Consider the following 13,984-nt stretch of genomic DNA (forward strand, 5'->3'; position numbering starts at 1 on the left):
AAATAAGACCCCATTTAGTCACTGACCCATTAAAATGAATATGTACAGGTCAATGAAGCAGCTTGGCAGGGGTGTTCATTCAGCATTACTAGTGTACACATGATGCAATATATACATAAACATTTTAATTTAATTTTAATTGTACAGTGTTAAAAAGAATACAACCATTTGCCACCCTAATAAGTTGGTAATACTGTTCTAATGTTATGATGAAATAAACACAATACTGCCATATAACTATGTGGTTATTTTCAATGTAAAATGTTCAGTGCAAGCATTAATTCTATATTATTTAAAATGTTTCTGTTTCATATCATTTTCCATACTTGTGCATTATAATCTCCCTAAATGGATTGAAATAGCATTGAAATGTCAGAGAAGCATGAATTATAATCAACTTTACATTGTTTACAATCTAGAGAAATAACCTCACTCAAACATATGTGCCATCTGCGTTGTGCTTGAAATGTTCTGTAATTCTCCAATCTGTTAATAAATACTTCAATCAATCAATGTTGTAGCATGTTCAATACTACCGGTATAACAATGTAATCAATATGATTCCATAAAAAAACGAATTCCACAGCAACAATGTGATCAATATGATTATACACATATCGTCACTGTCGGGCAGAAACCTTGTATCTCCATATTTCAACTTTTTGTTTTTATTTGTTTTAATAGAATGCCCTAATTTGTCATACTAGTGTCAGTTATAATATATATGTAACCAATGAAAAAAAAGTATTAACAGTCCACATTGGATCGATTGGAACACATTTCATTTCAGTAACGGTTTTGGACATGCAAGGGTTTTTACTTGACAGCAACGATAATCATTAGCACAACCTTGTGATCAATATGATTCTATAGAAGGTCAGTAGTTCTAATCATAGCAGTTCATCACTGATCAATAAGCATCAGCAGTCGGCTCGGAATGGGGGGTTGCTCCACTACAATTATTTGACAGTTTTAGTGGCTTTGCAGATTTATATTAGTAGAGCGGTGCCTGTTGGGCACTAGCCTACTTGGAGCGATGCAAGTTGGAAATGCATGCATTACCCACCCAGTGTCTGTGTCCTTTTTATGCCCATATATGGAGTTCTTTGTCAGGCATGCCCAAATATGGAGTCTATGCCGATGTCAGAACAGGCCAGCTCCATATATGGAGATATAGAGGTGATCAGGGCCAGAGATAGTATTAAGTATGTTTTACTTTGGTACTGGTCAGTGCTTTTTATACATTTACTCAAGTCACATTTTGAATAAAGGCCTTTTACTTGTAACAGAGTATTTTTGTATATTAAGGTATTGCTACATTGTAACCTCTCAACCACACAGCCTGATTAGAAAGGTGAGGTGACCTTGAAGCAACGCCACTTTTCAGGAGTTATTTATACAACACTATTTATCAAGGAAGCGATACTGCAGCCATGTTAATATTCAACCCAAGTCCCAGCAGGTCAGGAACTGTCCTACCATCTAAAGCAGTGATTATCTACCTTTTTCATTTCAAGTATCCTCCAGTATGACATGCAATAGATCACAGACCCCCATTTGAGACCATTTTCTTCCCTTTTTGGGTTTTAACCTTAGAGTATATATTAATAGAGACGGCACCCGGCACATGGCCAAAGCATTTTCGGGGTCCCCAGCCAAAAACGTTGAGAACCCCTGATTTAGATCACTGTGTCTTAAGGAGGACAGCCAATGTCTCTAGTCTTCTGGTGGAGGATTCACTCGTGTTTCTTCTGCTTCTCTTTTGGTGATTTTCACAAATATGCCATTCTTAGGTCCCAGAGTGGTGAATGACTTCAGTGGCAGAGGGTCCTGTACAAAGGAACACCAAAGTAACAGTTGTGATCTTGAGCATTATGTATTACTTTTGAACATAAACACCACGTTTCATTTGCTATTATTTAACCACATGGATCCTAGCGTCTATATTCTGGAATCTGGGGGGCGAACGTTCCTCGGAAATAGACAATCTATAAGCTATTTGGAGTATAGAGCCCTGAAGGACCACAGTCAACTAAGTTTATAATTTAGGGAGGTGCAGTAAGTGATATTTCATTGTTAAATAGCTCTATATTCAGATTTATTTTATTGTTTTTGATTTTTAGGTCAGAATACCAATTTTATCCAACCTGGAGAGAGAGAACTCATACATGATGCAGGATAAACAAGTGAAATTGTAAGTGATGACACAAAGAAATGAGCTGAATTTTGGTTCCGGAACACTAAAATTTAGAGAACTGGAGATACCAGATAACACTATAGCAACGATTACCATCAGAATATAGAGCTTTGAACAAAACTTTGGGTTTTAACACAACCAATACTACTGTGGTTAAAAACAAAACAAAGCTTATGAATCATCGACTTGAGGTTTCTAGAGGTTAAAAGAAGCTGGTCATCAGCTCACCAATGTCTCAGAGCAGGTCACAATGTTGAACTTGTGGAACACATGCACCAGGGCCATCTTCATCTCCAGCTGGGCGAGCCTCATGCCAACACAGCTGCGGGGGCCGGCCCCAAACGGCAGGTACACAAACGGATGTCGGTTAGCCTTGGCCTCGGCCGTGAACCTGGAAAAGCAACACATGACATCATCGTTTGGATGTGGGATACGTTCAAAAACATTCAAGGACAAAGTAACAAACAAACTATTTTCTGTTTATTCATTTGCCATGATGGTGTGGGTCCCACAGCACACCTCTCAGGGATGAAGCGTTCAGGCTCTGGCCAGTGCTCTGGGTCGTGGTGGAGGAAGCCTGCTGGGATCTCCAGAGTGACTCCTTTGGGAAGGAACTGACCGTTGATCACACAGTCCTGGTCAATGTCCCGCGCATACCTGCAGGAAAACACACATCCCTCAATACATGTCCCATGTATGCTGCATGTTCTCAACTTTAGTCTAGTGATCCGAGTGGTCGAATGGTTATTTTCATTGTAGTATTGTGTTGCTTATATAATTTAGAAAACATCTACGGTAATCAATTTTGAAATACCAGATTTGACATGAAACTGGAAACTGGAAACTAGTGTGTGATTATTATCTCTCCCAGGGAGAGAGAAAAAATGTTAATGTTTTGCAACCAGATCTTATTTTAATATTGTTTGGGAGACAAGAAACACTTTCCTGGGGGTTTTTATGTGGGTAATCTTTTGATATTTTAGTATTTCAAAGTGTCCATGTTGTCATGAACACTGGGCTCACTTACTTCCTGGACTCAGTAAGACAGCCCTCCCCTTATCCACAAGGAGGAGCAGTGCACCAAAGCATTATGGGAATTGTAGTCCAGGAAGGAAGTGAACCCCAGTGTCCATGACACCATGGACACTTTGAAATACTAAAATATCTAAAAACACATATTACCCACATAAACCCCCCCAGGAAAGTGTTTATTGTCTCCCAAACATCATTAAAAATAGATCTGGTTGCAAAAGGGGCCCTTCACCTCGGGCCCTTCTCACAGTACGGAATGGCAGGGCTGTCATGGCCCTATCACAGGCCCTGTGTTACCATGGTACAGGGACGTGCACACATAGACATAAAAGGGGCTTCAGCCCCTGCCCTTTTACCAGTCTGTAAAACAACTGCCCTCTCCAGACCACGAATGCAGCATTTACTACATGGTGAAAGAAATGCAAATGCCACTCCTTTCCATGCCATGCCGGAAGGCAGCATTCAGGAGAATTGCTTTTTTTCCCCGAAGTCTCCTGAACTTGAACGCAGTATTTTGTGTTGAACAAATTTGTTTAGAAATCCATGTCGTACACCGCATTTCCACTAGCTAAAGAGTGCTGGGTTGCGCCCCGAAAATAGCTGATCTACAAGCTCTCAACGCGTCGCAGCACGACGCGTTGTGAGCTTGTAGATCTGCTATTTTCGCTATTTTTGTCCAAAAGTGCCCTCTTTCAGCCCCTGCCCCTCTAACACTCTCTGCACGTCCCTGCCATGCATGGTATATAATACTGACTTCATCATGGTCAATGTCATAGTTAAAATCATGTCAGTATCATGGTCAGTATCAATACATGATCCTGATGATAGATTAACATGCATCCAACATATTAATAGAAAAGATAATGTGTAAAGTAACAAACAAAAACACAAATTTACACAACACTGATGAAAAACTATAAAAAAAGACCCCTGACTATGTTCATTAGTACTTTCAATACTAGTTTACTAATTGCTTTTACTATCTACTGTTTGTCTTTGTTTGTTTTTTGTCTCCACCAGGCCGAAGGCATGGGGAGAGAGTGGGAGAGAGTATGTTTTGCACTCCGTCCGTCCGTCCGTCCGTGTGTCCGTCCGTGTGTCCGTCTGTGAACAGCTAATCTCCGGCACTGTTAACCCGGTCGATGCCACATTTTGCACACACACTCCCTGGATGCCAACGATGAACCTCTGCCCCAGAATTTCCAGAACGGCCTGTTATAGCGCCACCAGGAGGCCGCTTCGTGCAAAACAAGTTTTTGGACAGTACACCTACAGATTTGGTCCAAACATCACGCAAATTGGTACACAATCTCTCTAGAGCCATTCAACCAAACGGGTCTTTCAGATTTCTCAGACTCCATCCTGATTGGCTAAGATTGGCTTCCAAAGTTCGCAGGAGTGTTCAGTTTTAAAAAAATGCTGCAAATCATGAACACATCGTGTGATTTCCGTGACATTGCGCACGCACATTCCCACTAGGCCGAGGAAGAAATGCCACGTGAACATTTTCAACTCAGCCTCATGGTGGCGCTATAACTGGCCGAAAGGTGTTTTTACCTCCAACTGCACGGATTTGTATATAACTTTGTATGCCAACTCCCTAGAGGCCAAGGAAAAACCTTTGCCTGGAATTTTTCACATCTGCTCTTTATAGCGCCACCAGGAGGCCGACATATGTAAAACACATTTTCTAATATTACTCCTTCAGATGTTATCCAAATTTCACGCAAATCGGTACACATGCTCTCCATAGTCATGTGAACAAGACGGGTTTGTTTGATTTCTCATAATCCACCTTCATTGCCTACGATTGGCTTCTAAACTTTTCAGGAGTAGCCCGCTTTGTACCCGTTTTGTACAAATCGCCACAACTACTCAACGCAGCGTCCGATTTCGGTGAAACTGTGCATGCATATTCCCACTAGGCTGAGGAAAAAATGCCACTTGACAGTTTTCAAATCAGCCTCATGGTGGCGCTACAACAGGCCAAGCTGTGTCTCACACACACACACACACACACACACACACACACACACACACACACACACACACACACACACACACACACACACACACACACACACACACACACACACACACACACACACACACACACACACACACACACACACACACAAAACATGATTATATTACTCCTAAACATTTTGCCAAACATCACACACACTCCTATCCTCCTGGTGGAGACCTGTGCCCAGAAGGGCACTTTTTCTAGTTTGTCTTGTTCTGACCTTGATTGGGAGGGGAGGGGGGGATTTTGCTGTATATGTCGGATACAGCAAAATGTACATGTATGTATGTTTATTCATTGCTGCATCAATAAAAAAATAAAAAAAGTGATAAAAAAATACCCCTGGTCTACAGACAGAGTTCAATAGAAACTTCACAATACGTGAAAAAAAGAGTAAACCGGGTGAGGAAGTTTTAAGAGTAGATTATGGTCTTTGTCGGGTGGAAACCTAAAATGTCCAAAACTGTTACTGTTCAGGATTCAAATTAAAAAATAGCAAAAGTAGCAGATCCACAAGCTCAAAACACTTGCGGATCTGCTACATACATTTGATGCTTTTCTGTGACGCTGTAGTTGCGAACGCAGTGAGCATTTACTATGAGACCCAGCAGATCACGTCTGTCTGTGTGTGTGTGTGTGTGTCTGTGTGTCACGCTGTAACACCACCCGCCCACCACCAGAGGGCGCAGCTGTATCACACACAAAAACACACACACACACATGCACGCACGCACACACACACACACACACACGCACGCACGCACGCACGCACGCACGCACGCACACACACACACACACAAAACACTTAACTTAAAAAAAAACTTAACTTAAAAAAAAACTTAACTTAAAAAAAAAACGTAAAAAGGAAAAACGCACACACAAAAAACTTAACTTAAAAAAAAACTTAACTTAAAAAAAAACTTAACTTAAAAAAAAAAATTAAAAGGAAAAACTTACACACACAAAAAACTTAACTTAAAAAAAAACTTAACTTAAAAAAAAACTTAACTTAAAAAAAAAACTTAAAAAGGAAAAACGCACACACACAAAAAAAACTTAACTTAAAAACAAACTTAACTTAAAAAAAAACTTAAACAAAAAACTTTTTTAAAAAAAACCTAAAAAAGAAGCACGCACGCACACATACACACACTAAAAAAAAACTTGAAAAAACATTTAATTTAAAAAAACTTAACTTAAAAAAAACCTTAAAAAGTACGTAATTTATTCTAATTGTTGTTATTGCAATTTACGAGCTGCGTTCGCTTCCCGCGTTTGCGCGTCTTACTTGTAGTATAAGACAGTAGTGCATTGGATTTGTTTTACGTCCGGATACCCGTCCAGGAGACTTTAGACAAAAAGTAAAAATATGTACAGTAGATACGAGGTTTCAGCCAGAAGGTAACTATGTAAAGTTCCTTCTGCAGAAAACTGTACCTTTGTACTTTTTTTTGCAAACCGTTAATAAAGTAATCAATCACCTTGTACTTTTTTGCAAACTGTTAGTAATCAATCAATCAATCCTCCTACCTGAATCCAGGAGGGTAGAGACGCAGGGCTTCAGATATAACCATGTCTAAATACTTCAGCTCGTGGATGTTGGTGTAGTCTGGTGACTCCTACAACACAATGGAAAACCACATTATGTACTTGTTTCAACAAGTCTGGTACACAGGTTATTACAGTTTGTTTTCATTTTGTTTTCACTTTCTGTTTTGTTTTAATTACTTTTTTAAAGCAGATTTGCTAGTTTATTTTATTGTTGGAAAATGCTTAGTTTCAGAGTTAGTTGTTATGTAATGTAATGTAATGTAATGTAATGTAATGTAATATAAGGTTATTTGTTAGGGACAAGATGTAAAAATACAATATATATATATATATATATATATATATATTCACCCCAAATACTAGGCTTATGTATTGACAAAGACACAATCTTCTTCAGTGATGAATATAGACTGCATCCTTCATGTCACCCTCTGGGGGTCCTGGGATGCAATACTGTACTCTAACGTCGTTGAAGTAGGACTCATGAAATGTCCCTGGGACCCATCTAAAAGACCACTCCTGTCCCTGGGACCCATCTAAAAGACCACTCCTGGGACCCATCTAAAAGACCACTCCTGGGACCCATCTAAAAGACCACTCCTGGGACCCATCTAAAAGACCACTCCTGGGACCCATCTAAAAGACCACTCCTGTCCCTGGGACCCATCTAAAAGACCACTCCTGGGACCCATCTAAAAGACCACTCCTGGGACCCATCTAAAAGACCACTCCTGGGACCCATCTAAAAGACCACTCCTGGGACCCATCTAAAAGACCACTCCTGTCCCTGGGACCCATCTAAAAGACCACTCCTGGGACCCATCTAAAAGACCACTCCTGTCCCTGGACCCATCTAAAAGACCACTCCTGGGACCCATCTAAAAGACCACTCCTGTCCCTGGGACCCATCTAAAAGACCACTCCTGGGACCCATCTAAAAGACCACTCCTGGGACCCATCTAAAAGACCACTCCTGTCCCTGGGACCCATCTAAAAGACCACTCCTGGGACCCATCTAAAAGACCACTCCTGGGACCCATCTAAAAGACCACTCCTGTCCCTGGGACCCATCTAAAAGACCACTCCTGGGACCCATCTAAAAGACCACTCCTGTCCCTGGACCCATCTAAAAGACCACTCCTGGGACCCATCTAAAAGACCACTCCTGGGACCCATCTAAAAGACCACTCCTGTCCCTGGACCCATCTAAAAGACCACTCCTGTCCCTGGGACCCATCTAAAAGACCACTCCTGTCCCTGGACCCATCTAAAAGACCACTCCTGTCCCTGGGACCCATCTAAAAGACCACTCCTGTCCCTGGGACCCATCTAAAAGACCACTCCTGTCCCTGGACCCATCTAAAAGACCACTCCTGGGACCCATCTAAAAGACCACTCCTGTCCCTGGGACCCATCTAAAAGACCACTCCTGTCCCTGGACCCATCTAAAAGACCACTCCTGTCCCTGGACCCATCTAAAAGACCACTCCTGGGACCCATCTAAAAGACTACTCCTGTCCCTGGGACCCATCTAAAAGACCACTCCTGTCCCTGGGACCCATCTAAAAGACCACTCCTGTCCCTGGGACCCATCTAAAAGACCACTCCTGTCCCTGGGACCCATCTAAAAGACCACTCCTGGGACCCATCTAAAAGACCACCCCTGCCCTGGGACCCATCACATTGAAAACCTATTTACATCACTGTTTCTCTAGGATTTACTTTGTTTTGTTAACACAATGCCATTACATTTGGTGTGTTTTTGCGTTTATTTCTTTTTAAAAAATGGTGTATTTTTTGTCAACTTAAATGTTTTTTCTTTTTTCCCCCTCCAGTTTTTGTTATTTAGTTTTAGTTAACGATAATAATCCTGGTGGTAGAAATAAGTGCATTATATGAACTGCCTGTAGAGAGCAGCAATGCACCATACTATTCATCCATCGTCAACATATTATTAACAGTCCTTCTCAAAACTGTACACAACACATGCTCTCGTGTGGAGGTAAAATACAGCACCACAATAATACATACAATGTCACAGCACTTCTAATTTCATTAGATCTTTTTGAAATGCAATAAAACCAGTAAACCATACAACCTTACATCAGTTTGAGGATAAACACAAAGCCCTAAGAAGTACTGTATTTCCACTGTGATCCTTCCTCTCACAAGCAACAGGTAATACTAATAAGTTAAAAACACATTATAATACAAAACAAATTACAGTAAGATAAAGATACATAAAAAACAAAACACACAAATAAAACAGGCGCTCGCCGTGACGCTCCACTATCTTTCCCTATACAAATGACCTTCTGTAGAGGGACCTTTTCTTTACATGCTTTAGCTGCTTAAATGAGTAGTTCGCCAAAATAATTACTTATTCTATATCAGATACACACCCCATTACATGAAGCCTTGAATTCATGGAGATTTCTTTTTTTTGTCACATTCTGAGCCAACTTCACACTTTAAGACACTTATATGTTTTATATCTTACACTACCTCACATATTAAAACACTTTCCCTACATAAACCGTGTTACCCGCATTTAATCCATTTTTTGATGCTGCTTAATACGCTAAACCCGCTATTTGTTTAATTCGCCTTTTTTATAATTAAAAAGAAAGAGTGGATTTGTTGTGGACCTGGTGACGAGGCCGTCGCGTTATGATGAAGAAACCGGAAATCAAGCCATGCTCTGGGCTAATGAGTTCAATGCAAGTGAACGGGGGTTGTTTGTTTGGACTACAACATGCTGTGCGGGCTGTTTTCGTTTCGCATCGTCATGGCGGCGTGTTTTTCTCTTCAACAACAACCCATGGGACTTTTTCCTGCCGGATTTCCGTCGATCAAAGCTGCAAATACTTCGGCGTATGCTCCAAAGGTAATAGATCAATCCTGGCAGCCTAGATAGGATGGATAGATTAATCTAAGGCCCCGAACGTGTAAATGTTTCCATGTGTCTGCGGGCAATGCACCAGGTCACATTACGTTACTGTATATGAACATACTTGCCCAGAAAAAAAAATCCTAAATGAATTTAGCTCCTGGTCTTGCCTGGTCTGGCCTTTTATCAAAGAGACCCTCTGGCACACACTAACTCATGTTGCTTCGCGCTGCTTTCCGATGCTTGTGGATCTGCTACTGTTTATGCCTTTGTGGGAGGCTGTGGCTTGATGAAGTATCAGATTGATTTACGATGAAACACAGAATATGGAGATAAAGGGTTTCTGCCTGACAGCGACGCCAGGATATGTTTTGCATTGGAGACGGAGACGCAGAGAGCTTGAAGGTCAGTAGCAGGGCCAAGCCACTCGCTGCCTGGCCCTGCCACACTGTGACGTCTATCCTTGGGGTGTGTGTGTGTGACGACTACGGCCCTATTGTCTGGCAGCTGGCCCGCTGCTGTCACTCCTCATCGGGGTGGCAGTGGCACGCCACGCAGTCCCAGAGGGGACTGCCGTGTCCCTAATGAGCACTAAGAGGCGAGCCCGGCCGCACTCTCTCTGCTTCAGCAGATCGTCTGTCGGGTAGAAACCTCATACTGTATGTCTAAAAATGTTTGCTTTTCAGGATTCAAATTCAAAAATAGCAAAAGTAGCAGAACAAGCTCAAAACGCGTAGCTTCGCACCACGTTTCGAGTTTGCGGTTCAGCTACTTTTGATGCTTTTGTGCGACGTTGTAGTATGATCAAGTGGGGCGTTTACAAAAAAACACAAAAAGTGTCCATAGGATAACGTATTTTGTCCAGACAATTTCACAGACAACATGAACTTCCAATAGAATAGATATTTTTTGTTTTAAATATGAAACGTATCTATTTGTCAGTGTTGGTGGGTTCAGACTATAGCCTTGCCAAATATGGGGTCATAAGTCATAGATATGCGTCATACATAGATCAGCACCACAAGGAGATATTGCAAATGGACCCCCAAATAATTGGCTAAACACTAAGATTTTAATGGTAATAAAGATCATGTAAAACATAAAATCGTGTTTTCATTTCATTTTAATACCGGTAAATAAAACAATTCAAATATTGTATGTTAGTTCCTCTGATCCAAGCCACCATTGATTGACTGATCACTAAAACACCATTGAGATCTTCAAAATCTCTCAAGATAAATAGGGACCCTTTTTATCCCCAAAGGGTTGAGAACCGCTATCAGTGGCACTGATGTCACAGACCGGCCACATGGAAGTCACAACGCTATTAGAGACAGCGGATCATCAGTGCGGTCGGGATCATTTGTATTCCGATGACACGGTGTCCTGATTATGCAGATTCAATGACAATCACTTATCCCCGAGTCCTTTGGGAGTGTTAAACAAAGTTGGCAGCATGGTGGGAATGTGGCATATACATGCATGCGCGCGCGTGTAAAATAATTTACTCACTCCGTGAATACAAGGATAATGTTTTGTTTGCATAACATTCCTTTATGGTGAATGAAGAATCCAAATTGAAGTAAATTGAGATTAACACCAGCAAAAATATATATAAAAAACTCAATGCTTCACGATAAATCCAGCGTAAGCGATAGTTCATTGAGGCAGAAGGTTATTATATATAGTTCCCCTCATTCATTCCCCTTAGTAATTGTCTCCACCAGGCCGAAGGCATGGGGAGAGAGTATGTTTTGCACTCCGTCCGTGTGTCCGTCCGTCCGTGTGTGTGTGTCCGTCCGTCCGTCTGTCTGTGTACAGCTAATCTCCGACACCGTTAACCTGGTCGATACCAAACTTTGCACACACACTCCCTGGATTAGCCTGGCTAATAAGCCAGACTAATATCACACAACACTGTCGCGGTATATCAGTCTGGGCTGGCTCCACTTGGATTTCATTTCCCGGGGAACATTTTCTCTTTGACGCAATTGGTCAGAGCTACTGTCAGTCAAAGGTCTCAAGCATTGAACGTCACTGTACCAAAGCCCGCCTATATTGCATACCGTGTCCCGATTGGTCCGACCTGTTCTCTGCTGTAGGAAAGAGGCGTGCTACTGAGCCTCGCCAGACCGTAATCCGCTGGTAGGCAACTTTTTTTTGCCAACGGCTGATTCGGTCTGGTTTATTAACCAGGCTATCCCTGGATGCCATCGATGAACCTCTGCCCCAAATTTTCCAGAACGGCCTGTTATAGCGCCACCAGGAGGCCGACTGTTGTATTACTCCTCCATATTTTGTCCCAAATCCTGCAAATCGTTACACAGTATCTCTATAGTCATGTGCTTAAGACAGATCTGTCCGATATTTCATATTCCATCCTGATTGTTTACAGGATTGGCCCGTTTTGAACAAAAAGCCTCAAATCATGGACGCAGCGTGCAATTTACGTGAAATCTTTCACAGACTTTCCTACTAGGCTGAGGAATATATCCCACCCTTTTCACATTGGCCTGTTATAGCGCCAACACCAGGTGGATTTTTGCAAAACACATTTTTGGAACAAAATGCCTCAAATCATCCAATTGCCATCAAAGGTGTAAGAAGAAATGGCACCCTTTTCACATTGGCCTATTATAGCGCCACCAGGAGGCCACACCCTGACCTGCCCTGGTGGAGACCTGTGCCCCGAGGGGCACTTTTTCTAGTTCATTCTGCTTCTTTAAATCAGCTGCCTCTCCAGGTCATCTCCCTTCTCACTCATTCACTACGAGCCATCTCATCCACGGCACGCCCTCATTCCCACAGTGCAATTCAGGCGGCCTTCTTAAGCAGCCTCAGATCACTACTCATTCTTCATGCTGAGCTGTCAAAGCAGCTCGTTCAGCGTCTGTGTGAAACCTTCCCCCACCTCCCCGGCCTCCTCCCTGTAGTTCTTAGTCCAGGGGTTATGGGATATTATTGGATTGTTTGCAATTGTGTTGAATCATGTGTTGATGTGTTATTACTGTGTATTGTTGCTCATGGAATTATTGTATCTTTGGCTCTGCTCTGGGGGGTCGTTGATATCAGAGCTGTGTATCGGTGCACAGATAATCGGTGATATCAAATGTGATATCAGACCTGTGTCTCGGTACGCAGATTATCTGATATCACATGAGCAGAGCCACACCGCCATACTAAAATGCAAGAGCTTTGCAATAAATGGTTTATGGTCAATCTGAGCTGAAGTGTCTCAATGAAATGAATGTTATACAAAGCATCCATATTCTGCATCCATATTCTGATGGCCAAGCAGATTGTCGATCGGCTATACTGCGAAGTTATTTAATGTAGCGCGAAAACACATATAGAGCCCTGAGGGACTCTGGTCAACAACCAAGTATGGGCTTTAATCAAACAGCATCATTGAGCACTACAGAGTCTACGGGGCATGGGAACGGACCACCAGAGGTGTGTGAAGGCCCATCAAGATTGCGTGTCTCGTGTTGTGTGTATGTCAGCTCTTTAGCCGACAAATGAGCTCCCCATGGTCGCTGGAGCGAGAAATCAGAGGCAAAAACACACTCCCTCTCACACTCCCAAGTACATGGCTACGAAAACACCAACACATGCTTCAAATGAAACACAAACACGCACGCACGTCACGCAATGTGCTGAGAGGAGCAAATGGACTCTGGTCAAAGAGTCATGTTTACCTAGCCTTATAACCTTGAAACTTAGCGTCTCCCTTCTGGGGCGAAGATCCAGCAAAAATGGCTATTTTATTTTGTATTTTCAACTGGATATTTGATGTAGAGGGAAATACTAGCAGACCTAGTATAGTGCCGTGGGGGACCACGGTCAACCAAGTACTGTATATAGAGTTTAAGTGGTTAAATGTCTAAGTGTTCAGAAAGATGTGATAGAAGTGATGGCAGGAGAAAAACAAATACATGAAAGAAGGAATCATGTGGATCTCAGGATCTACATGTGAACGGCCTGTCATCTCTGACATTACAGGGAGACCTTTACGGGTCTCCCTAAAACAATCAATCAGACCACTGAAATGGATTCAGAACGCTGCTGCTCAAGTCCATATCTAATACAGTTCTTAAATCCTTACACTGGTTCCTTGTGTGCCAACAAAATAAAATAATAAAATAGAAATACTATGAATGGTTTGAATGGTTTAGGGTCAAAATACATTTATGATCTTGTGCACGTACGATATCATGAACCATCCAGAATCCAGATCTCTCAGGTCATCTGGGAAAGGTCTGCTTTCTGTCCCTGAAACCAAAAC

At 42.0% G+C, this 13,984-nt stretch overlaps 1 protein-coding gene and 1 long non-coding RNA gene across 3 annotated transcripts in view; both read right to left on the reverse strand.

Annotated features, from left to right (window-relative positions):
* LOC306923658 overlaps positions 1–13,984 on the reverse strand; it is a 164,616-nt gene that overhangs the window by 19,345 nt on the left and 131,287 nt on the right. The gene's annotated exons all lie outside the window — the stretch shown is intronic.
* tbxas1 (thromboxane A synthase 1 (platelet)) overlaps positions 113–13,984 on the reverse strand; it is a 113,780-nt gene continuing 99,908 nt past the window's right edge. For both annotated transcript variants that reach the window (XM_079500840.1, XM_079500841.1), the window contains 4 exons: positions 6,789–6,877; positions 2,717–2,854; positions 2,426–2,588; positions 113–1,830 (listed from right to left, as the gene is read on the reverse strand). In XM_079500840.1, coding sequence (XP_079356966.1) covers positions 1,717–1,830; positions 2,426–2,588; positions 2,717–2,854; positions 6,789–6,877 — 504 coding nt within the window. In that variant the 3' untranslated portion in view covers positions 113–1,716. The remainder of the gene's footprint in view (positions 1,831–2,425; positions 2,589–2,716; positions 2,855–6,788; positions 6,878–13,984) is intronic.

Source organism: Electrona antarctica (genome assembly GCF_951216825.1).
Source record: "Electrona antarctica genome assembly, chromosome: 5".
NCBI lineage: Eukaryota > Metazoa > Chordata > Actinopteri > Myctophiformes > Myctophidae > Electrona > Electrona antarctica.